At 46.8% G+C, this 25484-nt stretch overlaps 1 protein-coding gene across 1 annotated transcript in view; it reads right to left on the minus strand.

Moving 5' to 3' along the window:
* Positions 1-25484, minus strand: part of Prkch (protein kinase C eta) — a 201801-nt gene that overhangs the window by 70753 nt on the left and 105564 nt on the right. Inside the window, exons 3-9 of the mRNA XM_041658401.1 lie at positions 23355-23505; positions 22044-22078; positions 19630-19718; positions 17825-17954; positions 15649-15776; positions 12738-12881; positions 12282-12455 (exon numbers count right to left, since the gene is read on the minus strand). Coding sequence (XP_041514335.1) covers positions 12282-12455; positions 12738-12881; positions 15649-15776; positions 17825-17954; positions 19630-19718; positions 22044-22078; positions 23355-23505 — 851 coding nt within the window. The remainder of the gene's footprint in view (positions 1-12281; positions 12456-12737; positions 12882-15648; positions 15777-17824; positions 17955-19629; positions 19719-22043; positions 22079-23354; positions 23506-25484) is intronic.

A 25484-nucleotide genomic window follows, 5' to 3' on the forward strand; every position in this document is an offset into this window, starting at 1 on the left:
GAACCACCCAGAAGACAAACTTGTGAGGGATTTTCTAGATTAGGTCAATGGATTAGGCAGACTCGCCCTAAATATGGGTGGCACCATCCCATAGGGTCGGGTCCCCAGCTGCATAAAATGGAGAAAGCAAGCTGGATGTTAGTGTTCAGCGGGTCTCCTGGCTGTAAATGTCATGTGACCAGCTGCTTCCAGTTCCTGCTGTCATGACTTCCCCTGCATAATGAACTGTACCCTCAAACTGTGAGCCAAAGCAAACCCTTCCTTGAGTGGCTTTCATCAGACAATTTGTCACAGCAAGGGGGACAGGAGTTAAGAGCACAGCTCTCAGGAGATGAAGAATAGGTGGTGTAAACAGAATAGAAGGGCCGTTCAGGGAGAGGACACTGGTAAGTCCGCAAGAGTTGATTGAGCTGAGATGGGACCTGCAAAAGCTGCAAAATGAAGACAGAGACACCCCCCACTTTCTGCCAAATCCAAAAAACGCCTCCGAGTCTGTTGGTGACCCGACTTCTGAGTATTTGAGTCTCCTCTTGGGAAAGCACGTAATGAATCTTCCTTCTGCCTGCTTCCCACCCATCTCCGTCCTCACGTGGGCTTCTGCCTGTTAGCTCGCCTCTTTTTTTGTCTCCACAAACAGGGAGTGGAGAATTTGGTAGTGCAGCGTCTATGAGATCAAGAGGCTGTGGACCCAATCTCCCATCTGAACCATTCCCTGGACCCCCACCCCGCCCCAGTTGTCCTTATAGTCCACCCTGCCCCCAGCTCCCCAGTGACTGGAACTGCAGTCCCTCCTCAATGGTGCTGCCTTGCCACTTCACTCCTGAGATCACCACCCTGGGTCAAGGAGAAAACCACAAGTCTGCCTCCCTCCGAAAGAACACACTCATGTGGTCATTAGCAGGTATTTCCATATCAGTTGGGAGATCTTTCTACAGGATTGATTATCGGTGTGTGAAATCCAGCCTTGTGTGCCCTGTTGAGGACAGGGTTCTGGTTCACAGACAAGCCTCCCAGTGGGGCTCCAGCAGAGATGGTGGCTTTCATAAGAAAGCACTAGCTCCATGCCTTGTTGAGAAAGTGAAAGTATTGCCTAGTGATGAGATTCCAAACCAAGAGAAGCTGTGCCCCTTGAGTTGGACACAACCCACTTAAAACTCACACTCAGCAAACCCCTACTTGGCTCCTTGGTGCCCTAGGCACCCCACATTTCTGCCTTGCTGTCAGCAGACTTCTAGGCTAACAAGAGCCATGCGGGCACTAGTCAGCTACTCACACACTGGACAAACCCTGCACACTTCTGCTGTCCCCCAGCTCAGGAGTCCTGGACCAGCGAGTGCCACAGTGCAGACGTTGACAGCTGTCAGGAGGTGCCAGCACTACCAGAGAAACACGATAATACATAGATTTTAAAAATCATATTTCTTTGTGTATATTTATGTGGGTGTGGCCAGGTGCATGCCGTGGCTCCAGTGTGGAGGTCAGGAGACAATTGTAGAAGTCATTTTTCTCTTTCCACCATGTGGGTTCCAGGATTGCACTTGGGTAGCTGGGTTTGGTGGCTGCCCCCTTTACCCACTGTCCCATGTAGTCTTTTATAAGGACAATCTGACATACTGCTTTCTCTGTAGGAAACAGTCTTTTAGCCCATGTGACTAGAGACGGAGGACAGATTATTTGATAGCCATACGGAGCCATAGTCTTAAGCCAAGGCAGACTCCTCGGGGGGTGGAGACCTGGCAATAACTCAAGGGCACAACTGATACCTAGCGAGTTGCTAGCGAGGATGCTGCTGGGTGGCTCTCAATGCACAGGACAGCCCTCCCACAGAGGCTCCTCCCACCACGTATGAAAAGAAGGCACATGACATGGCGCTGGACAAGCAGGAGGATCTTATCTACAGTTCACTGCAAATGATAACCGTTCACCAGCCCTGAGATGGATCAGATGATAGGGGTGATGCTTTGAGCAATGTGAAAAGGAACTTTCTTTACAGATCCATCCAAAAGCCCAAATAAAGAGGAACCAATCAGGTAAATGCCAGGCCCACATTCTCTAGGCTCGCAGAAGATAAACTTTGGGCAGGCTGTAGGCCAACTCCACCTTGTTGGCTGTGTTTCATGATTGTGTCTAACTCATTGTGTCTAAGCAGCTTTCACCATTGGTAGATGGAGCTTGGTATGGAAGTGTGGACAGTGGCTCATCTCTACTTCACGTTTCCTTAGAAAATACCAAAGAGCACATGGTTCTGGGCTCCCCAGGGAGGACAGGAGTTAACAGAGCAGGAAAATGCCAGAGTGGCTCCCCAAGAAGCAATGAAAAGAAATGAAGAAGGGGTATGGTTGGAAGTGGAGGTGGCCAAATGGCACTCCTGTTTTGATGGAGGAACTATATATTATATCATTTTAACACTGAAAATGTCATATACCGTGAGGATGAAATGAAGAGGCTCTGGGCAAAGTTCCAGCACTCCCTCCACAACTCCTGAGAGAAAAATGATGGAAGAGCAGAAGTGGGCAGAAAGGAATGAGCTCACGATACAGCAGGCGCTTCTGCTGAATGAACATATGGCAAGCTGGAAGCCTCCATCAGGACAGAAGTGGGAAGGCCCTGCTTGGCCCTCCAGGGAAGAAAGGGCATCCTGATCTCTCTAGAACACAGGGATGTAGCAGTGAGACAGGACCGGGCTAACTGACAGCAGGAAGCAGGAAAGGGGGCCTTAGAGAATATCAGTCCAAGGGGCTCATCAGGTTACAGGGGGTGAGCAGAGATACAGACAGATGTCCCTGGAGCCTGGAACAGGACCTGTCAGTGCGAGAAGACCACACAAACATCTGGGTGAAGAACAGGAAGCAAGCAAGCTAGGGCTGTCACTCTTCCCAGCCTGCCTCCCAGCATGAGCCTGTATCCTGGAGCAATACTAGCCAGAAGCTATGTGGGGCTTGAACCAACCCTCCCTAATAATCATCAGTAGATCTCAAATCACTTCATCCTATCAAAAATAAATGTGTCCTGAGCATGCAAACACAGCTTTAAATGCCCCTATACTCCCTTCCAAGCAGGTGGCTGTACTGAGCCTGACCAGAGTGGAAATCTAAGAATAGCCTCCAGAGGATGCTGACCACCTGCAGCGTCTGCCCACACAGGACAGCTTCAGGCCCTCAGCTTCCTAGGCCAGCTGTATGAAGGCAGAGCCTGCTCTTCTTTGTGGCCTGCTGTATCCTCAGGGCAAAAGCCAGGTTTCATGTTGCAGGCACTCCATATTTGTGGTCTGGATGAACAAACGCTTTCCTGTCTTGTGCTACAAGCTAACTTGCAATAAGGCTGTTTCTACTCATGAGAAACACTGGCTATTTCTGGGGCCCAGGAGAGACAGACATAATCAAGTTTTAACCAGTGATGTAGTATTCACAAGAAACTCAAGTGTTTCAACACTAGAACACATTACAGCCTATGGTTTCTGCCCAAAAAGGTCGGGGTTTTTTGTTTTGTTTTGTTTTTTTAACAACAGCATCTCTGTCTCCAGGGTGGGGTGGACCCACTCCAGCTACAGACATAGCTTCAGACCCTGCTTAGAGAGCCATGTCAGTCATGGTGAGAGCCTACACCCAGGGACTACGTACAGGCAACGAGGAAACTAAGGTATTAGTTGGTTTGGGTCTTATAGCTACCCTGGTTGATCTTTTGTAGAAAGCCTGACACGTGGGTCAGAGCATCCCCAGGATCCAGAGTTCAAGGACAACTAGCCATGCATATCACATGAGCTCAACCTCCCAGCACCACTTCACGTGGGCCAGGCTTCGGTCTTAGTGTTTGAACTTCCAAGGGCACTGCTGAAGACAGGGGCTTGGCAACTTGACTCACTGTGGTAAGCGAAAACCATAACCACGCAATCACCAGCTCGAATACTTCCAGTCACTGTGAGCACACGTGACCGAGGCTAACTCTGGCGAAGACTGGGACATCAGAGGAAATGACACACAGTGCCACCAAACGTCTTTCCAGATGTGAAAGCGCTGGGGCTGCTTACCGTCTAGACTGTCAGTGTTGGTGACAGTCATGAACAAGTCAGTCACACTCAAACAACCTCAACAACAATAGTTTGCTGCTCTGGTCACACCAAGGATCCTGCAGACCTGGCCAGATGCCACACACCGCGCCCCCCATGTCTGTGCTCTGTGTGCTGGCACCCAGTTCGCAAGCTTCGGGCAAGGGAGCTGGAGGTTAAATTACACAAACACACACAGACAGAGAGACAGTGACACGGGTCATCCTTGAATTCCCCAAGAATGCCCCCTTTATTGTGTTCAGGGGCAGATTATATAGAGATAGCCACGCCCCAGCTAAACCCACCAGAAACCACTCTCCTGCCATCGGGAACTCCAGAAGGTCTCATGCTCAGAGCAGCTGTAGACACTCAGATCAGGGGATTACAAGAAATTCAGGATCTTGGGTCTCTCTGCTTCCAATAGCCAGAGACAGGGGCAGATGAACAGCTTCACCTTCTGACTCCTTTTTCCCATTCATGTTCAATACTCTGTTTACCAAGTCCAAGAAGTCCAAGGCCCTGTAGCCTCAGGAGTACAGAATCTGAAATCCTGTGCCTGAAGGAGGCCCCTGTACACTGTCCTCAGAGGCTGTCAATTGAGGAGGTCAGCCCAACACACAGCAAGGTCTAGACATCCTAATCTGGTCTGTGGACCTATCTCCATAGCTACCAATCTGAAAGAAAGATGGTCCACGCTGATGGGCTGGGAGCGAGCAGGGATGGGAAACACCAATACCGTGTTCTAGTTAGCTTTCTATTTTCATCTGAGCCGAAGGCAAACTACAGCAAGTGACCCGTAAGCAGACCAAACGGCATGTGAAGTAAGTCATTGCTCAGGGAAAGGAGGAAGCCTAGTTCCAGAGGGAGCAGAAGAAATATCCTTAGGTGTTTCACAAAAGTCCAGAAAACGCATAGGGTGGAAAAGCAAGGTTATATATGCTTCCCAGATGTAGACACTGCAGAGAGGGGAGCTTTCTTGGTAGAGTGGAACAACCACGGCACACAGCTCCATACACACTGGCTCTTGCTCTGTGACCAAGGACAGACTGTTTAACCTCTTTGGACCTCAACTATCCAAACTGTTACAAGGATGCAAACGTCTTCAACTTCCGGGATTGTTGTAAATATTGCAAGATACTTTGCCCAGCAGGTATTTACTGAACATCAGAGTGCACTTTCTGAGGCAGCAGTAATAAGTAGAAGTATCTAGAATGGGTGTCAGGTTCAGTGAAGTTCCAGCTTCTACCTTTCACCCATCCTGTAGAACTGGTACATTTAGACTCCAAGAATCAACCAGGCATGTTGAACCTCACAGGGGCCTCTTCAGACTCTCATTGCCTTGATCTCTTCTTCTCTCCTAACCTGCAGCCTTGGGGTCTCTCCTCCTTGCCCAGGATGGCACAGCATCAGAGCATGGAGAGCGGATGCTGTGCCAGGAGCTGAGTGTGCCTCCTTCCAATCCAGCTGCTGGCAGCAGCTCAGTGTTCAATGCAGCGTGGGCTGTGCCCTGTGCATGCAGCCCCTCTCCACTTGAGACACATACACAGTGGTACCCTGCCCACTAGAAGGATGGGCATAATTTTGGGTGGAGATGTGTAACTGATTAAAATTTTAAAAGAAGGAATTTCTTAAAGACACTGGGCGCTAAGAAGGCAAGAGACTGAACTCAAGGTTCTGAAGCTATCACTCACCCAAAATAGGGGTAGAAGAATAATGCCTTTCTCGCAATTACACACATTGCTTTACTAATAACTAATAGAAAATAAATGGAGAGAAAAATATGGAGAAAGCAATGCTCCATTGCCCTCGTGCTGCCGGGTGACTTCCCTAACATACTTGGAGTCTGCTGAGAGCAACTTTTGCCTGTGTGTACAGACTCCGAACAATCTCGCCTGCAGAAATGGGGCCTTGGCTGTGCAGAGCCACAGGTGAAGAGCAGTGGCTCCTTCTGGGCTGCCAGGAGCTCCCTCTGCAGGGCCGACCCAGGAAGGCCAGCAGCCCCACTCTCTGAGGAAACCTACAGCAAAGAGCCAGTCCTGTTCCTCCTGGCTCTGGGAGCCTCTGTGGTCTACAGCCACCAGAGAAGCTGATGTAAACAGAGCCAAGCCCCTAAGGAGTGAGGAGGGACCTGGTGCACCCTTCTCCCATGTGCTGGGTGCAGGGCATCCTGTGTTTTCCAAGCAGAACCCCTACTCTGAAACTGGGTCTCTGAACAAAAACTAACACTGCCCCTTCCTGCCCCTCTGTCTTCGGTGCCTCTCACCCCGTCTCTCCCTCTGGCAAGCCTCTTATCCCCACCTATTTGTCTCTCTCAAACTCAGTAGCCCAGTTCTCTCTTCCTGGCCTCAGCTGAGCTCCTTCTACTCAGTTGGTAAGCCTTGGAAGGAAGGCAGTGGGGTCTCCATTCTAGGCCATAAATGCCAAAAGGCTGGCGGCCACTATTGAAGATGCCAGGACCTGGAAGTGAATTAACTTGCATGGACCAGATTTGAGACGTAGGTCCCTAGTGACCAAGTGCTCCTTGCTGAGAAATGCCTTATCCTCCTCTCTATCTCTGTTGTTTAAAACAAAACACAACACATATTTGAAAAAGACGCACTTCCCCAGAAATCCCACCACTCAGCTGTAGTCCTGATAAGATTTTTGGTATCATTTCCTGCTGGTGCATGTATGGGGGGCAAAAGCCAGCTCGTTGTCTTGATCAGAACTTGATGTAGATACAAACCACCCATCTTTGTAAATTCTCTATTCTTTCTTGGAATCTTCTAGACCTGTAGTTTCCTAAAAGTGTTTGGTTTGGAGGGAGTGTTTTAATAGTTCCATGTTTCCCTGAATTGCCAACAAGGCAAGGACAATAACTGTGTCTATCTTATGTGATGAGGACGTCATGCCATTAATCATACATGTCTGATACATTAGGACAATGTCTGATACAAAGTACTTTTGATTTTTTTTTAACTGACCAGCCAGGTCTGGACCTTGTGGACTCAAACGATGTTACCTCACATACCCTGTCTGGGACTACAGGTGTGTGCGCTCATACCTGGAAGAAAATCCTCTTCAGTTAGTACATTATTTAAGTGTTCGCCCTTTGCAGGAAGCTCAGGTTGTTTCAATTTAACTCAAAAGAAAGCAATTCCAAAAATCTAAAACAAAGAAAAAGACCTCAACAGGTATTTCTCAAAAGGAGAACTATAAACGGTCAATAGATGCATGAAGCAACAATGCTTCCCACTAACCACCAGAGAAATGCAAATTGAAGCCGTGCTGAGACACCACCTCTTCCCTGCCAGAACTTCTATTGAAATGATGAAAGGAGCTGAGTGCTGGCAACAGTGGGGAAGAAGGAGGACCTTTCACACTGATGGTGGGACAGTGAGTCAGTCAACCACTATCCAAAGATGAATGAAGATACCTCAAAAGTTAAAATGGAACATGCACATGACCCAACAATTCCATTAACTCGGTGTCTATCCAAGGAAAATGAAGTCAGCACACGGGAGAGAGAATTGCATGCCCACTCACCGCAGCGTTAGCCATGGTACGGATGAACAGACACAGAAAGTGTGGGGTAGACATACAATGAAATATCATTCAACCTTAAAACAGGAGGTGACCCTATCATTTGTGATAACACACATAGATCTGGAGAAGATTAAGTGGAAAAAAACATGCACAGGAAAACAAATCTTAAAAATTGACATGAGCAGAAAGAACAATGCTGGGTACTAGAGCTGAGGGTGGAATGATGGAGTAGCTGTCAATCAAAAAATATTCACAATGGACTAATAATGTATTAACCATATTTAAAAATTAAGCATCTTTTAAAAGCATTTATTTATTCTCTCCCTCTCTCTTCCCTCTGTGTGTGTGTGTGAGTGTGTGTGTGTGTGTGAGTGTGTGTGTGTGTGAGTGTGTGTACCACAGCAGATGTGTGTGGGTCAGAGAACAACTTTAGGGAATCACTTCTCTCCTTCCACTATGTAGGCCCCGGGATCGGTGTCAGGTGTTCAGGCTCAGCGGTAAGTGCCTTTACCCACCACATCGCACTGCCCCAGATTAAACATCCTTATATATATCGATCTTTTTCTTACACTGTTTCTGTTAGCTAGACAATGAAAAATAAAACCAGCAGGTCCAATAGCTTTTACAAATCTCAATAAAGGTCATGAGTCACCAAGTGTTAGAAAGCACCATGCCATCAGAAGGTTCCAGAAGTCTAAGTGATCTCTACCCTTATAAACAATAATATTTATGGGGAGATTTTGGCAGAAACATTTATGGATTCCTAAACCTATACAGAAAACTTGATAAAGTCTCTAGTATTTGAAACTTGCTTATTGTTTTCCTTTTGGCAAGAACAGCAGGAGCTCCCAGATTCCCACGTTATGGTTTCCATGTGGGGGGCGCCGGGATGGTTGCCTCCGGTGTGGGGAAGTGGGTGTTCATCACAGGGCAGCCTCAGCATTCAAGAACTTTTATGCTTTTATTCACTAGGGTGTGGGTAACCTGCTAGTTAGCCTCACTTCTGAACCACAAGACGGCTCTTTATCCTCCACTGAATCCTTCAGAAACTTCACTTTCTTCCTGTGACCTCCTGGGGTTTTACAGCATTCTCAGGCCGATTAGACAGGGGAAACCCAGGAGAACTTGGGTCTCTAGTCCTGAGGCTCCGCAGGCAGAGCTTCAGCAGCACCGGTGGGCGGCCACTTATGTGTGGCGTGAGACTACACGTGACCCACGGGTCGGAGTCAGCCTGACCTACACTTGAACCACGTCTCCACCACGACCAGCCCAAGGGACTCTTAACGAGCTCCCCACTTATTTGGGCTTCAGCGACAGGGATTCTACAGGATCACGAGGGACGTCACATTATTGAACAAGGATCCTCTCAGGGAAATGGTATCTGGTAGACAGCGGATGTGGAACTCCGATGCCCTATCTGGGCTCATTACAGCGCCACTCAGAGAAGAGGCCAGTCATTTGAGAGGCCATAGTTTGTAGAATCAAGCAGCTAGAGTCATCTAACTTCGTCCTTCCTTTTAGGGACTAACATTTTCATCCCTTTACACCCAGCGTTACAGTGAGAATATCTTGCAGATGAAAGCACCTGACTCCCCAGAATTCCCAGAGGTTAAAATGGAAACCTTGTCTCCAAGTGTTACCATGTGTAGAACTCATTTGGTTCTTGGGCTCCATCATTCTTTCCACCCTGTAACCTGGAGGTGGGGAGCATTCCCTTTGGTCTTTGTTTTGGAGACAACTGTAATTCACACCCTTTAAAAATGTTCCAGAGTGTCATTGTGCTGGTGAAGTCAAGCTCACTTTGCGGTCAAGACTGCCACCTTGTGGCCAAACATCAGACCTTCAATAGGAAAGACCCACCGATGGAAATCCCTGTACTCTCTGAAATGTTATTACTGCTAGGGTCACTGCACAGACTAAATAAGACAGCAGAAGCAGAACTACTGGAACAACGCCTCAAGGGCAGACCATAAAATGTTATCCGTCTTTCACTGTGATGGAGGAAGGAACAAGTGGACTCTATTCAAATTTAAATGCACACGTCTCCTGAGAGAAACTACATCTAACAATATGTCATGTAGAAACGTTCTATAAACATGTAAAGATAAAAGTACAAGGGAACTTACTGCAAGATGGGTTGAAGTAAAAGACCCAGTAGGTAATTAAACATAAAATAAATAAATTAAATAAGTAAATTATATTATATATAACTATATGTATACACACATACATAAGTACATATATTCATATATGCAAAAGCTAAGGTCTAAACATATAGCCTTGCCTGGCCTAGTTGGCCTTGAAACCATGGCGATCCGCCTGCCCCTGAATCCTGAGTGCTGTGATGAATGGCATACTCCACCATGCCTTGCACAGCATGTTCTTAAAATATTATACAGCTATAAAAATGAAGCAGCTAGATGTACATAAATATGAAACAATTTCCAAGATTGACCATTACTGTGTTTAAAAAGAACTAGTGTAATCATAGTCAAAGTAAAGCACTGTTTGCATTTTTTATTTATTTTATGTCTTTGGGTGTTTTGCTTGCATTTATGTCTATGTACTTCACACATGCCTGGTGCCTGCAGAGGCCAGAAGTGGGCATCAGTATTCCCGGAACTGGACTTATAGACAGTTGTTAGATACCATGTGGATGCTAGGAACTGAACCTGAGTCCTGTGGGAGAGCAACCAGGACTCTTAACGGCTGAGCAGCCTCTCTAGTCCCTGTTTGTGTTTTTAAAGGATGATGTGCATATAACGTGCATATGCTTTTATGAACCAAAAACTTCCTTGAAAGGTTTCCTGTGATAGTGAGGGCAAATACACTTGGATTTATTTGCCGCCTAGTGTAAGAAGATTGCAACAGGGCCTGTCATTCCTCTACTTCAGTTTCTTCAGCAGCTTTCTGCTGCATTCCACAGCCTGGTCCTGCTTTCCTGTGCAGGTCTAGTTTCAGTCAGTGCTGTGGGATAATGCTCTTGTACACTGTAAAAATTTGTTATGTTTATTGTCCTAGTAGAATGCTGATTGGCCAGAAGTCAGGCAGGAAGTATAGGTGGGGCAACCGGACTAGGAGAATTCTGGGAAGAGAAAAGGTAGAGATGGAGTCACCAGCCAGATGCAGAGGAAGAAGGATGAGAATGCCCTACTGAGTAAAGGTACCAAGCCATGTGGCTAAACATAGAGAAGAATTATGGGTTAATTTAAGTTGTAAGAGCTAGTTAATAATAAGCCTGAGCACCAGGTGGTGGTGGCGCACGCCTTTAATCCCAGCATTCAGGAGGCAGAGGCAGGTAGATCTCTGTGAGTTTGAGGCCAGCCTGGTCTACAAGAGCTAGTTCCAGGACAGGCTCCAAAGCTACAGAGAAACCCTGTCTCGAAAAACCAAAATAATAATAACAAGATAATAGGCTAAACAATTTATAATTAATATAAGCCTGTGTATGTTTCTTTGTCCTGCAGGACCATCTACAAGTCAGGCCCTCCTCAGCTTCGGAGTCTCATACTGTACTTAACTCTGCACACACCTGATGCTCACTTCAGCCCCAGTTCAGTTGTTTTCCCCACTGTGGGGAGTACTCTTTTTTACCAACAAATTTAAAGTCTCACTTCTGGCCTCAGCTTAGCTGTTAACTTCCATCTCCAGTCAAGTGAGATGTTCCATGTGTTCCCACACCACCTAAGGTTCCCTGATAGCAACACAGACAAGGGTCGCACCCAAGGCTCAGTCTCCCAGACAGCAGGAAAATTCTGAGTCATCTGTTACGACCTGGGTGTCTTCATAGAGGTCACCTTCCCTCTTCGCTGATAAGAGAAGCCCTGGTATGGATCCAAGTCTAAAAAGGCAGCAGCGTGGCCTGGCCCAGAGTATGAAATGAGTGAGTAGTATAAGACAGTCATGATTCATCAGGTCACCTGGTGAGCTACCTCCTCCCCAGCCCCTGCTGCTGAAAAAAGATGCCCCAAGCTAAGAAAGGAAAGTGGTCCATGCGACCTACTGGCCTCTGCTTTGGATGCTGTTCCGTCAAAGTGGGATGTGTAAATACAACAAATACTCTCTGCAACAGTAGAAGGCATGTGCAACAGCGCTAGGCAAGGAGTCGAACCCTAGGGGTCGCCACCACTCTACACTGTGTGGATTAACAGGAACGACGGTCCGAATGAACCAAGACCACCCTGGTTTCTGTTTAAACAACCATTAGCTCAGCATTCTATTGACTGCAGCAAAAAGAATCCTACATTGCTACTCTTAACACCACAGGCAGAGACAAACCCCAAGATTAGTCCAAAGTACTAGACAGAGAGTCTTTAAGGCCAAGAGCAGGGTCTTGGGATGAATCAAATCAAGGTGCTCTTTCTGGGTCCTGCTCAACTCTTTCACTCAGGTCCAAGATTATCCAGAATATAGGAGAACACTATAGCCAAATTCACCAAGCTAACCCGTGACATTCACTTTACTGTTAGACTTTCATAACTCCTCTGATGTAAGAAATTCATGCAGAAGACCTTTTCAATATCAGGGCACACAACCCTTGAGGTGACCCTTCTATGGGACAGCATGAAGGAAGGGGTCTGCCCAGGTCACCAGAAGTGGCCAGCGTCTTTAGAGCCCATTCCACACAACATCCTGATATCGTCAACATCTCAGCATTATCTCGGCTCTTGGAGACATGGGCTCCGCGGCAGGGAGCATCGGTCATACTCACAGGTGTCTGAAAGCAGCAGAATAGCTGGGTGAGGAAGGGGTGGTTGCGGGCCAAGGACAGGATCCTCTTCTCCGTCATGGTGCATTCCACATCGTCATCCTGCAGGATCACATCCTTCTTCAGCACCTTCACGGCGTACAGGTCTCCTGTTTCCTTTATCCTGGCTAGCATCACCTAGAGCGACGCAGGAGGGAGCGTGAGGGAGATTTGACGGTTGGGTACACGTGGGAAAGACCAGTGTGCACCCACATACACACACACACACAAACAGCACACTCACACACACACACACACACACACAAACAGCATACACGCACACACACACACAAACAGCATACACACACACAAACAGCATACACGCACACACAAACAGTACACACACACAAACAGCACACACACACACACACACACAGCGCATTTGTTACTTAAATTCAGCTGGTCAAAGCCCAGACTCACCTTCCCAAAGCTCCCCTTCCCCAGCACCCGGATGAATTCGAAGTTGTCAATGCCGAATCTGCTAGAAGAATTGACACCAATCCCATTTCCTTCTTTGGAACCCTCCTTTCCCTGCCGCCTTAACGTCGATCTGGAAATGAGTTTCTGAAAGGAGAAGGAATGCAGAAACTCCTGTGAGCACAAGGCAGGTAGGGATAGGGATAACTTCCGGGCGGGGAGCCATCTCAGCCTCCACCCATCATGTGGGGAAGTCAGCCCTGGGCAAATGTTTAGTTTCTTTGACTCAAAACCCCTCATGCTTCTGCTCTGTATGCACGCTCTGCTGTGTGGAGAATGTGCAGAAATAAAGATGCCAGTGACTTAGGCTGGTCACTGGTTTCTTCTGCAATGATGCCAGTGACTTAGGCTGGTCACTGGTTTCTTCTGCAATGATGCCAGTGACTTAGGCTGGTCACTGGTTTCTTCTGCAATGATGCCAGTGACTTAGGCTGGTCACTGGTTTCTTCTGCAATGATGCCAGTGACTTAGGCTGGTCACTGGTTTCTTCTGCAATGGTGCCAGTGACTTAGGCTGGTCACTGGTTTCTTCTGCAATGGTGCCAGTGACTTAGGCTGGTCACTGGTTTCTTCTGCAATGATGCCAGTGACTTAGGCTGGTCACTGGTTTCTTCTGCAATGATGCCAGTGACTTAGGCTGGTCACTGGTTTCTTCTGCAATGGTGCCAGTGACTTAGGCTGGTCACTGGTTTCTTCTGCAATGGCTTCTCTAAGAGCAGTCAATTCCAGGAGAGCCACCTAGCGACCACTTCGTGCAAAGAGTGGTTTTCATATTTGCTCAGAGTAACAGCAGCAGGACCAGCATGTGTGTGTGTGTGTGTGTGTGTGTGTGTGTGTGTGGTTTTTTTAAGACAAAAGCTTAAATTATATAATAAAAAGGAGGGGCAGCAAGAATTATGGTGGGTAAATCTAAAATCTCAGCAGCCTTCTCCATTATACATTTTTAAAACAATATACAGACACACATTTCCATACTAAATTTTAAAATGTTACTAAATCATCGTATTATTTCAAAATGGTCACATTTACTTTTTACATCTTTAAATGCCTTTTGAGAACACGGGGCTGCTTCTAAACTATTTATTTTTAATTGTGTTTGTGTCTGTGTGGGCATATTATACATGTGTGCAGGTGTCATGGAGGCCAGGGGAGGGTTTTGGATTCCCTGGAGTTGAAGTTAGGTGGTTGTGACCCACCTGACACGGGTGTTGGGAACTGAACTCTGATCCTATCAAGAACAATACTCGCTCTTAACTGTTGAGTCATCTCTCCAGCCCCGAGGAGGCTGCTTTTGTTTGACTGGGGTTTATTTATTTTTTAATTTTTTTTTTGTCTTTTGAGGTGCTGTGAATGGACCCCATGGCTTCATGCACGCTCAGAAGTTCTCTATCATTGAGCTGCTCCTTCACTCTGAGAATGCAAATTGTGACGTTCTTAGTGCACCTCGTTTTAAAGGCTGGGCCTGGATTCTAGACCCTGCTGGGATTTGTTAGAAAAGTTGAAAATAAACTAACCAAGACACAGCCTGCACCTTCAAGGAACTAAAATATGTAACACCATAAAACAGGGATAACAATATAAGAAAATGGGTTATATTTAAAATACAATGGTTTTTCTAGATTCCCTCCTCTCAATCTCCTGTAAACTTTTCAAAAATAGAAAAATGATTAAATTTTACTTCCTCCGCCTTTATTCTTGGTTGGAGTTAAAAAACTCAAGAGCCTGCGTTCCTTAATCTCTTTTTAAAACAGATTTTCTCTCTGGTGACTTGTAATTCTCTCTTCTTAATGATGCGCTGTCAGCAGGTAAATCTGGTCTCCCCACTACTAAATACCACAGCATTAAAGGGGCTTGGTCTGAGAGACAGGGAGGCACTGCCCATTCTGGGACTATGTCACATAGCCTGCCCTATTTCATCCCGACATACATAATGCTCCCTCTCAGGACCAACCATCCTATGCATTAGGACCCCCACCTCACTGTTTTAGCATCCTACCTGCCTACCCACGAGCAGGCAGAGAGGTGGACTTGCCAGTGCCTTCCTGAAGCGCACCATCAGTGCAAGCCCTGATCTCGGCAGGAGCCTTTCTGTAAAAGGGAATGAAATGGTAGTACTGCTGCTTTCTAAGTTAGGAAGAACCTCAGAGGGACTGGACTTCCTTCTAAAGCACTCAGAGATGACTTCACGGTGGGTCTGGGCCTCTCCTGAACTGGCTCTCCACCTACCTCTTTCTGATCTCACAGCCATCCAGGCATGGCTATCTATCCCCAGTTCCCTGCAGACACAAGCTGAAAAGCAGAAGTAAGATCTGGGAAGCAGCCCAGGCTCTGATGGACATCAGTTGGATGTCCCTTAGGGAGGATGCAGGACCACCCACAGCCAGGGCAACTGAATCACTCCACCCACTGCCAAGTGTCCAGAGGAAGAAGCTGTGAGTTGCAGAACATAACAGACAGATTCTCAACCCCGGACACAAGATGCAGTCTCGGGAATGGAGAAGCACAGGCAATCCCTTTGGAAATGAGGAGGCTGAGGCCTGTGGGTACTGGCCAGTTGTCCAGCTTGGTCATCAGCCATAAGCACACTCTGGGCACCTACGTTCTGAGATTTTTACCAGACCAAATTGATGGGAAGCTGATTTTAAGGAGAGGGATTGCTTCCTGATACACGTGCATGCTCACTGCTGATTGCCATAACTGCATACAAAACTCTTAGATGGGAGAGAAATACTTTTTAAAAAAAATGCAGAAGACATTTTCAGTGTATTTGCTGTGATTATGTTCCCTGTATTTCATCTGAGCTCACCACACCTGAAAAATAGATAATAATAGGCAACCAAAGGCAAAGGGCTCACCGAGGTTGGAGAAATATTTCCAGGTTGGAGACCCATCCCTGCCAGGGTCTTGGCAAGCTCCACCGCATTCACCCCACAGTTTGGGGCCACGTTGGCCTGACATCGAATATGTACATTCATTTTACATACTGGAGGGAAGAAAACAGAATCCAGAGTCATCCCGTGCAGTAGAGAACATTAATAGCCTAAGGACTGAGACGGAAGAAAACTGCAGGCTGACAATGTCAGCTCACAGAATTAAACCCATACTCAGAACAATTCCTGACATTTTATCTATTTCTAATTTGTGCAGAAGCAGAAATCCTAGCATACGAAAGAATAACAGATTTCAAATAGCAGATTTCGATTCTTTTCACTGTGACTTGACAGGATAGATTCATCTAAATCAAGTGTAACAGTCGCTGCTGCCTTGGCAGCGAGATACAATGCAGAGATTAAAATGTTCATGGCGGTGCCAATCGCAGGCGATTGGATAACAAAGAATCATGCCAACGGACCTATTCCCTCCTTCCGATTAACAGTGAAATCAAAAGCAGCTGTCTACATGCTGCAGCTAGGTCACTGTTCAAACAAGGTAGAGACGGGTTTCTGAGGGAGAGAGCTCCGTCCAGCTCCTTTCTGGGTACTGCTGTGGTTAGGTGGCGCTCCTAGCCCACAAAGTCTATCCGGTGGGGTTGTGGTTCTAACTGTTAAGTAGGGGAAGACAAAAGAGCAACTTTTAAAGTGCTTGAAGGTCAGGGCAGATGACGTTTGGAGCAGCGAGCAAAGCAAGCTACGGTTCTTGTGCTCGTGAAGGCTCTAAGGTTTAACCAGCAGAAATAAATTCCTATCTGGTGTCCGGAAGTGGGTCCTGCTGATGGAAGGCCTGACTGAAGCCGCGTGGGACAAGCGCCTCTTTGATGGTGTCGGCCCGTCTTTGGAGGCACACCACAAACTAGATTTTACAGGGATTGAGCTTGTCATTTTGGGGACGCTTTCTTTATGAGAAAGAATGCCACATCCAGCAGAGCGAGGTCTGAAGCTTAAGCTGCATTAGCTTGGTGGGAAATTGCCTGGCAAAGAGGGACATGCACTACAACGACCTCTCAGAACAACCCTGTCACAATAAAAATAAAAGTTGTAGGAGCCAAGTCAGTGGAGGGATGCTGTTCTCGGGCAACCGGGGACAGAGAAGAGAAGATCAGTCCCAGGCACGGATCTGTATACTAGCGGGAAGAAATCGGGAAGTGGTTCACTCAGAAGAGACCCTCAGGCCAGCATCAAGCCACGCCTCTGCCTCCGCCTCAGCCTCTGGCTGAGCTGGCTGCCCTTCCAGGTGGATGAAAAAGATGCTAGAGGGGCAGAGAACTCGGCTGTTGTTGTTTGTGTTGGTTTTCTTACTCTGTACCCCAGGCTGCTCTGGACCTCACTGTGTAGATCAACCCCGACACTCCTTCTATGTCGGTTCCCTGAGTGATGGGATTAGAGGCGTGTGGTCCCTTCTGTTGGCAGACGCAGTCTGACTATCCCAGACAGCCAAGAGGAAGCTGTCATCCGAGTGTGTGTTTGATAAGGCTTCAGGTGGACCCCACGACAGTCAGACAATCACATATTAAGGGGAGATGAACTCCAGGCCAAAAGCTCCAACAACCCCCAACAAGACACTCGGAGCCTTTGAAGAAGTAAGAGCTCTGAACAGCACTGGGTATGGCTGGTAAGATGCCAGCCACCATCAAAGCTTCGCTTTTTGCCCTACCTGTTCCTTCAGTCACATCACAGGGCTCTTGCTGACCACCCACACAGTTCCTGCTACACTGACATCCAACTGCTGCTTACTTCACGTGGGAACCAGTTCTTACTTAGAACCTGAACCTTCTTCCTCCTTCCCCACACTTCCTCCAGTGCCCCTTTCAAGTGCCTTTGAGCTCAGTCTACACTCAGCAATGAGTAGCTAACAGCCAGCATGGTAGATCACGGGATTTCACATCTAACTTGATCTTCTAATATTATTTTAGAGATCGGATAGCATTCTCTTTACACGTACGACATGCTCAACAAATGATACGTGAATGACACAACTCAGCGAGGGACATGTAAAAGTTCAGCCCTGGGTCAGATTTTGAGCCTACAGAACTCCACAGGTGTCTCGTGGGATGTTGCCATGGAGACGTGGGAGGCCGGAGCCTCTGCATCTTACTTTTACACTGAAGTCCTTGTCGCATTATCCCCCAGAGCAAGGAGCCACAGTGGTCGCAGAATGTGGGCACCTTGTAGTTGTGAATGTTGAACTTGTGTGGGATGTTGATTCCGAAGCGCTGCTCTGCAATCTGGAGGGAGAGGAGAAAGCTCAGCTCTCACAGAACATGTGTGGAAATAACCGGAAGAGGAGCGCCGCGAATGCCAAGTATCGCGATAACCCCCGAGCACGGTAGGTTATCCTTCCACGCTCAGCTCTCAAGCCTTAGCACCTTTTGTTCGTGAACCAGACAAGGACCGAGATGCAGGTGCGTGTTAGACCATTCGCCATTAGGAGAAAGACACAGAAATTAAAATGTTCCTGTTCACTTTTATATTCAGATCACAGTTTTTAGTTCTAGAAACTGTCACTCAGAAGACACGGGGTCAGAGAATGAAGCCATCCCACAGTGACCCCTGTAGGGGCCACCTCACTCAGCCCTTCCAGTCTCCATGTGGCATTTGCAATTAGACAATGCGAGTGCAGACTGAACTGAGTTTCCTCACGTGCCATGTCTCACGGACCTCCTCCCCATATCCTCTATTGTCAGCCTCACAGTTTGAAGCCACAGCTACAGGTGCACCACGAGAAAGGGCAAGACAATGACGGCTCCTCTGTGGACTCTCCTGTCCTCTTTCCAGCTCATATCCTTGTGTGTTGTGTCCCTACCCTGCATGTCCCCAAGTTGGACTTCCCCAAAAGCATCCGCAAGTCCACTAAATGTCAACCCACACTCACCCTGCTTTCTCCCTCTGGAATTGAGAACATATGCCCACCCCAGGCAAATGCAACGGGAGCTTTTACACACTGAGACATTTTCCTGGAGTTCCTATGAAGCTGAAGGAGGCGGCTCTGGGCCTCTTTGCTTAGCAAGCATTATTTACAGTTAATATACTTGTCAGTTCTATTTAACCGCTGCTAATATGCCTGAGTGAGGCATAGATGTTTCAGGCTGATGCACAGAGAGGCTCTGAGCTGCCAGAGCATCACTATGGAAGCCAGACTCAGCATTCCAATCCAGGTGCTTGTCCAAGCTTGGCGTCTCTCTCTCTCTCTCTCTCTCTCTCTCTCTCTCTCTCCCCTCCCTCCCTCCCTCCCTCTCTCTCTCTCTCTCTTTCTCTCTCTCTCTCTCTTTCCACTAGAGCATGGAGTATAATGGTGCAAGTGGCATATACGGCTTTGCGCAGCTGACCACTGATTGGATCCTTGCAAGGTGTCGAGCTCTGTCTCACCAGCTTGTGTTCAGAAGACAAGGGGTTCCTAGCCAGTGGAGGGAGCTATTTGGCATGGCCACAGAGTCACTAGGAGGTGGGATCTAACTTTAAAAAAAAAAAAAAAAAAAAAAAAAAAAAGCTATTCTTAGTGGTAGAACTTTACAAGTAATGCCCCACCCTAAGTTCCAGGTGTAGCTTCCTCTCCACCCTGCTAAGAACTGTTCTCTTCCACGGACCCCCTCCCCATTCTGATAATCTGAAACTTCTGACCCCATGAGACAACATAAACCTGGCTCCTGTCAGTTAGTTATGAGTAGGGCATTCTGTCACAGCGAGACAAAGTCACTGCTACCCAAGCTGAGGCCAAATCACGAGAGAGCAGAAATGCAGATTCCAGCCCCACTGTGGGTTCTAAGGATTATGGGAAGACTGAGGGGAGGGGTGAGGGTGGAGAAAGGAGGCAGGAAAAGTAGGGAGAGAGGGAAGAGGGAGAGCATATGGGGCGGAGCGGGGGAGATTGGGTGCTTAATCAGCAGCCCAGCCTTTTCTTACCTTGGCATCCACTTTGTTAATATTGTTTTGGCAAGTGCAGGCTGTAACAATGAGATGATGGCAGCGTTTATGGACGACGCAGGTGCACACTAGGAAATTAAATCCAGCAATTACACATTTATCAGACGCTCCCGGGACAGTCGGCTGCAGCAGGCAACCAAAGCTGCCCATGCCAGTGACTGGCAGCCAGTGCTCTCCTCCTTCCTGCATCTGTGGACACTACCCTAGGAAGACCTTTGTTTCAGCGCAAACTGTCTGCCACCTGTCCTGAGCTGCTCCCTTCTTCCTGACTGTACTGCATCCTGCACCCAGCTTCGGAGGAATCTCTTCACAGTATGACCCTGGTCGCAGGACTGAACATGTCCAGCGCCATCTCGCCGCCATCACCAGTGTTCAAACCCAGCCAGGTTCCAGATCCCTCAGGGGCCACTGTGCTACTTAACATCACCCTTCTATCTATGAGACCCATTGACTTCAATAAAATTAAACTGTATGATCTTTCTAGAAGTGTTCCTCCTTTGTCTCTAAGATAGTCTACTTGCCTGGTAGCTAACATTTATAATAAGATAAAACTCAAAGAATAACTCACCCAAGAAAATATTTTCTACCTGTCTCCCCGCTCTGATTCCCATAACCCCTCAGACCGCCCCTTCCTTCAAATCTTCCACATATGGCTGAGGTCTACCCGCAATTGCCTGCATTGTTCTGAGTGCTCAGTGGGCAATTAAAAAAAAAAATTGAAGAATGGCTCATCCAACTTCCTGAGTATTCAGAATGCTGAGTAGTACCCTAAGTACATGTAATGATACAAATTTCCCATTTGAGTATGGTTTTCACTGTGCCCCATCTGCTTTTATATTCTTCATTTTTATTTAATGCAAGATTTTTTAAAGATGTTCTTGTAAGCTCTTTTTGCCTCCTGTGCTACCTAGAATGCAGTGTTTTCTTTTCAAATAATGAAGGTTTCAGGTATCTTTCTGCTATTGGTTTCAAGTTTAATCCCATTGTGAGCTGGCAGGGTGATTCTTTTGTTTTTGTTTTTTGTTTTAAAAATGTGTGAGGACATCAGTTACAGCTGCTATATTAATCACATGCTCATTTCTCCTAACTTGGAGACTTCAGTGGAATTTTTCACGTGTAAAAGTAAAAATTAGATTCAAGAGGGTGTCTCAATCAGTTCTCCTAAGTGAAAAAACACACTACACCACCTCCTACAAAGAAGAAAGGGGATTTATTTTTTCAAGACAGGGTTTCTCTGTATCTTCGAAGCCTGTCCTGGAACTCCCTCTGTAGATCAGGCTGACCTCGAACTCACAGAGTTTGGCCAGTCTCTGCCTCCTGAGTGTTGGGATTAAAGGTGTGCACCACCACTCCCAGCAGGATTTTCTTATTCACATGTGGACCACCAATATAGACCATGTGGTGCTGAGTTACCAATCACCTAGAGGGAGAAGTCAAAATGCCCAACACTAATATTCAGACCGATGACATTCAGGCCGACAGCAAGTGAAGTACGCACGAAGGGCCAAGTGGATCCAGCCCACATGGACTCGCCAGGGAGGAAATTTCTTTCCCATTTCCATTTCACCTTTTCCTATGTCTGCAAGAATACTAGTAAGCTGATTTTACCTTCGACTTGTGAATATGAGAGGTATTTAATTGTAAAAGTCTCCTCACATTGACAGATTGATTGATTGATTGTGCTAGGGAGCAGGACCATGGCCTGGTACATGCTAATATCTCATTTAAATTTTTTATTTTATGTTGATGGGTGTTTGGATTGTGCAGCTGTGCAGCACATGCATGCAGTGCCCATGGAGACCAGAAGAGGGCATCAGATCTCCAAACTGGAGTTGACACAGTATGAGTAGCCATGCAGGTGCTGGGAACTGAACTCTGGGGGTCCTCTGCAAGAGCAGTAAGTGCTCTTAACCACTGAGCCACCTCATTTTTTTGTTTTGTTTTGTTTTTCCCTGAAATCATAAGTCTAAAAAATAAAGCTAATTTGGATAATAGTATCTATACCTTATGCAGGTGACATAAACACATCAATCAACTTTCAAAGGCTCACCCTGCCAACACTGTTATGTGAAAACAAAATTTTATATTCAAGACTCAAGGGTAGGCTTGGTACTACTTCTTTGTCCTCTCGTGTTTCTGAAGAGGCAAACTTGAAGCAGCTAAACTCTTCTGAACGTCCTTACTTTAGAAATGAACAAATTCCCTCCATATGGTCAAAGCATCCAGGGTCTGGGGTCTGGTAAGAACTAGAGTTGCCACACGGGTGCCATGTGACTTGGGGAGAGTTGTCACAGTATTGATGGGTAACAGGCAGCCTGGCCTGTTTGTTCTTGGCATTGCCATATTTACAGGGAAGAACACGATTAGACATGGTTGTAGACATGTTTTCTTACCTTGGCATTGATAGCCCTGTTTCCCAAACACTCCCCTGTTCAAGACAAAAGGGGGGAAAAAAAACTACTGTCAGTCAAACAGTTCAGCAATGGCGTCTGTAATTACAGCTCTCAAGATGCAGTGTGTTCTCTGGTCCCTTAGGGAAAGCATCACTTCGGGGAAGAGGCACAGACAGTGTGGGGTTCCAAGCCCCTGTTCAGTACGAGGAGGCGCAAAGAACAGCAGCTGGTGGCTTAGAATGCCCCAGCGAAGGGAAAGGCAGGGGGTGAGGGTTCCCGTGTCAGCTGTCTCCTGAATCCTTAGTGAAAACCGTGGGGAGGCTGACCTTAGCCACGAGCGCCTCCATTAATCTCACTGCGCCTCTCGCACACGGATGGCAGTAAACACTTGTAGAGAGTCAGTCAGACACATACACACATGCGTGCGCATGCTCATGTGCACACACTAAGCACCCCACAGTACTGCAGCTACCAGCCCTCAGCGCTCTCCCTTGTTTTATCCCTACGTTTCCCTCTGGCGTCCACAGGGGGGCAGGAGTGTTACCACTATCTCCTGTTGGTCCATAGCTTGATTGATGGTCTTTCCCTGCAATGTTCTATGGAAGTGTGTGCCTGTGTGTTGGTGTGGAGGAGGGGCAATTCTATTTACAAATGCCGTAAGTGTGCTTTAACCCTGACTCTCAATGAAAGGAACTATTGTTTACATTAATTTTCTGCTACAGACTTGCCACTGCTTGCTCAGTTTTACATCTTGTAAGACATTGCCCCAAGTCTTTAGAATTTCTCGGCCTTTAATTACATTAGTTCCTAATTGCTGGAGGTTAGGCTGTGGTGTAGGACCACTAAAGGCTATGAACGTGCACTATATGCTATGTGTCTGGACACTACTGACAACTAGGCTTTTCTCCCCAAAATTATTTCCTATAACTCCTCGCTTGAGCCACACCTTCTTCCAAGCAATACTGTTAATTTTCCTCTTTCCTCAGGCAGCTTTCCTAATTTATCAGTTGATTAGCTTCTGCCTCTCTGATTCATGCCTTGGATTCATCAACACCTTCAATGGAGTTACCAGTGTAAGAAATGATAGCTAACATTTGGATCCGTAAATGATTTTGTTTTGTTGCTGTTGCTTTAGCAGTGGGATTAAGAGGCCAACACATTAACAGAGGAGACAAAGGTCAGGTCCAAAGAACATTCCTCCTCATCTATACACGCGTTCTCCTGAAACCAGACACACGCCAAGGACACCACGCATAGCCAGAGGCTGGGGATGTGGAGAGGAGGGGGCTGAATGTCAGTAGGGCATCTTACCAGATGAACTCCCGGCAGTGAGAACAGTAGGTGGGCTGCCTCAGGTATGTGGCCATAAACTTGTGTCCATTGACCTGATGGACGCGCCTTCGCATTGCCCGTTGGCGCTTCCTGGTGAAATGCTTGAAGATGCGGTCTCTCTGGAGGGTGGCTGTGGGTGAGCAAGGGAAATGGGCTGAGGCTATGACTTGGAAAGGACTCGCCACACAAGCATCAGGACCTAAGTTCAAATCCCCCACACCCATTTAAAGAAACTGGGCATGCTGACACGGGTCTGTAATCTCAGGTCTGGGGGAGCAGGGATGAAGACAGTGGGAACTCCGGGGCTCCTCGGCTAACTAGTTTAGCCAATCAGTGAGCTCCAGGTTCAGTAAGAGACACTCACAAAATTTAAGGTGGTGACAGAGGAAGATACCCAGTGTTGACCCCTGACCTCCACATGCACACATGTGTGCCTACACACATAGATGCACACACTCTGAAGTACTACAATACATATAGACAATATTATACATAAAAACTGTAATGAATCAGACTAAATAAATGAGCAAGTTGGACACCTTACGTACTTTCTAAATTATTTTTCTTTCTTCAAGGTTGAAAATGTCTTAGAAAATACACTTCTCTAATGACCTTAGGATTATTATATTAGTTCATTCATCTCTGTGTCACTGGGATTGGATTCGGGGCCTTACACACGCTTGGCAAGCACTCTGCCACTAGACGGCCTACTCAACCCCCTTCTACCTTTTATTTAGATACAGGCTCACATTCCAGAGCCCAGGCAGACCTTGAGTCTTTGATTCTCCTGTCTCAGCTTCCCAAGTACTTGGGAATCATAGGATGTACGGGCAGGCTTGTCAGAACCCTTACTCTAAGGTTAGACCATGTGACCTCCTGGGATCCTATTGTCTGTTGAACATAGACTATCTTGGGCTAATTCCCCAGCACAGACAGGAGTTTCCCAGGGGTCTGATGCATGGTCTTCCAATCCTCATACAGCTGTCTGGTACCTCGGTTCCAGCCGTGAGCTGATGACGGAAACCATCTCTCTTCACATCTCACCAACACAGACTGCACAGAACCACCTCTGTTAGCCTTGATTAGGGGGAAGTAACCTGGGGTGGGTTCAAAATTTTCTAATCTGATATTTAAAACTAGTGGCTCCTAATCTGAAGGCCTCAAAAGCTGGGTAACATCTAAAGATGGCGAGCGATGTCTTCCACATCATTATATGAGCCTTTCCCCAACATATGCAGAGACTTGGGAGGAACAGAGTGAAGCTGACTTCCTCAAGATGTTTTTTAAGCAAATAACTGGTATAAAGAAAATTTAAGGAGCTACGCAAGAATATATTAATAATAATTTTGAAATCTAGAAAAAATAGAAGATTGACAGGTAATAACTGTGAGAAACTTATGGAACAATGCTTCAAGATATTTATTTATTCATTGTGAACTGCTAGATAAAGTATGACTAGATTACCCATCATCTCAAACAGTTATTATTTCTTCATTATGAGAACATTCGAAACCCCCATTCGAAACCCCTTCTTATAGCTAGCTATTAAGTTAATACGGTACAATATCATCAATGTCGATCACCTTCTATGTAAGCAAAACACCAGAATTTGCTATCTGGCTGTAACTTTGCACCCAATTGCTAAAATAGCCTGTCTCAGTTAGGGTGTTGCCTAAAACACCATGACCAAAAGCAACCAAAATTGGGAAGAACATAGTTTACTTCGGCCAATGACTCTCAGGTCACACTCCATTACCAAGGGGATCAGAGCAGGAGTCTGGAGGCAGGAGCTGAAGCAGAGGCCATGGAGGGGCGCTGCTTACTGGCCTGTTCCTCATGGCTTGCTCAACCTGCTTTCCTATACCATGTAGGACCACCTGTCCAAAGGTGGCACAATCCACAGAGGCTGGGCGCTCCCATGTCAGCCTATATAATCAAGAAAATCTCTATAAACTTGCCCCAAGGAGGCATCATTTCAATTAAGATCCCTCTTCTTTGGTATGTCTAGGTTTGTGTCAAGTTCACCGAAACCAATCAGGTCAATATATGTTATTGAGGAATTGTAGAAAAATAAGAAAAGCACAGAAAAAAAATATCCTCCTAGGATGG

The sequence above is a fragment of the Microtus oregoni genome, unplaced genomic scaffold (genome assembly GCF_018167655.1).
Source record: "Microtus oregoni isolate MIOR12 unplaced genomic scaffold, Mior012 000009F_ref0000495, whole genome shotgun sequence".
In the NCBI taxonomy this organism is placed as follows: domain Eukaryota; kingdom Metazoa; phylum Chordata; class Mammalia; order Rodentia; family Cricetidae; genus Microtus; species Microtus oregoni.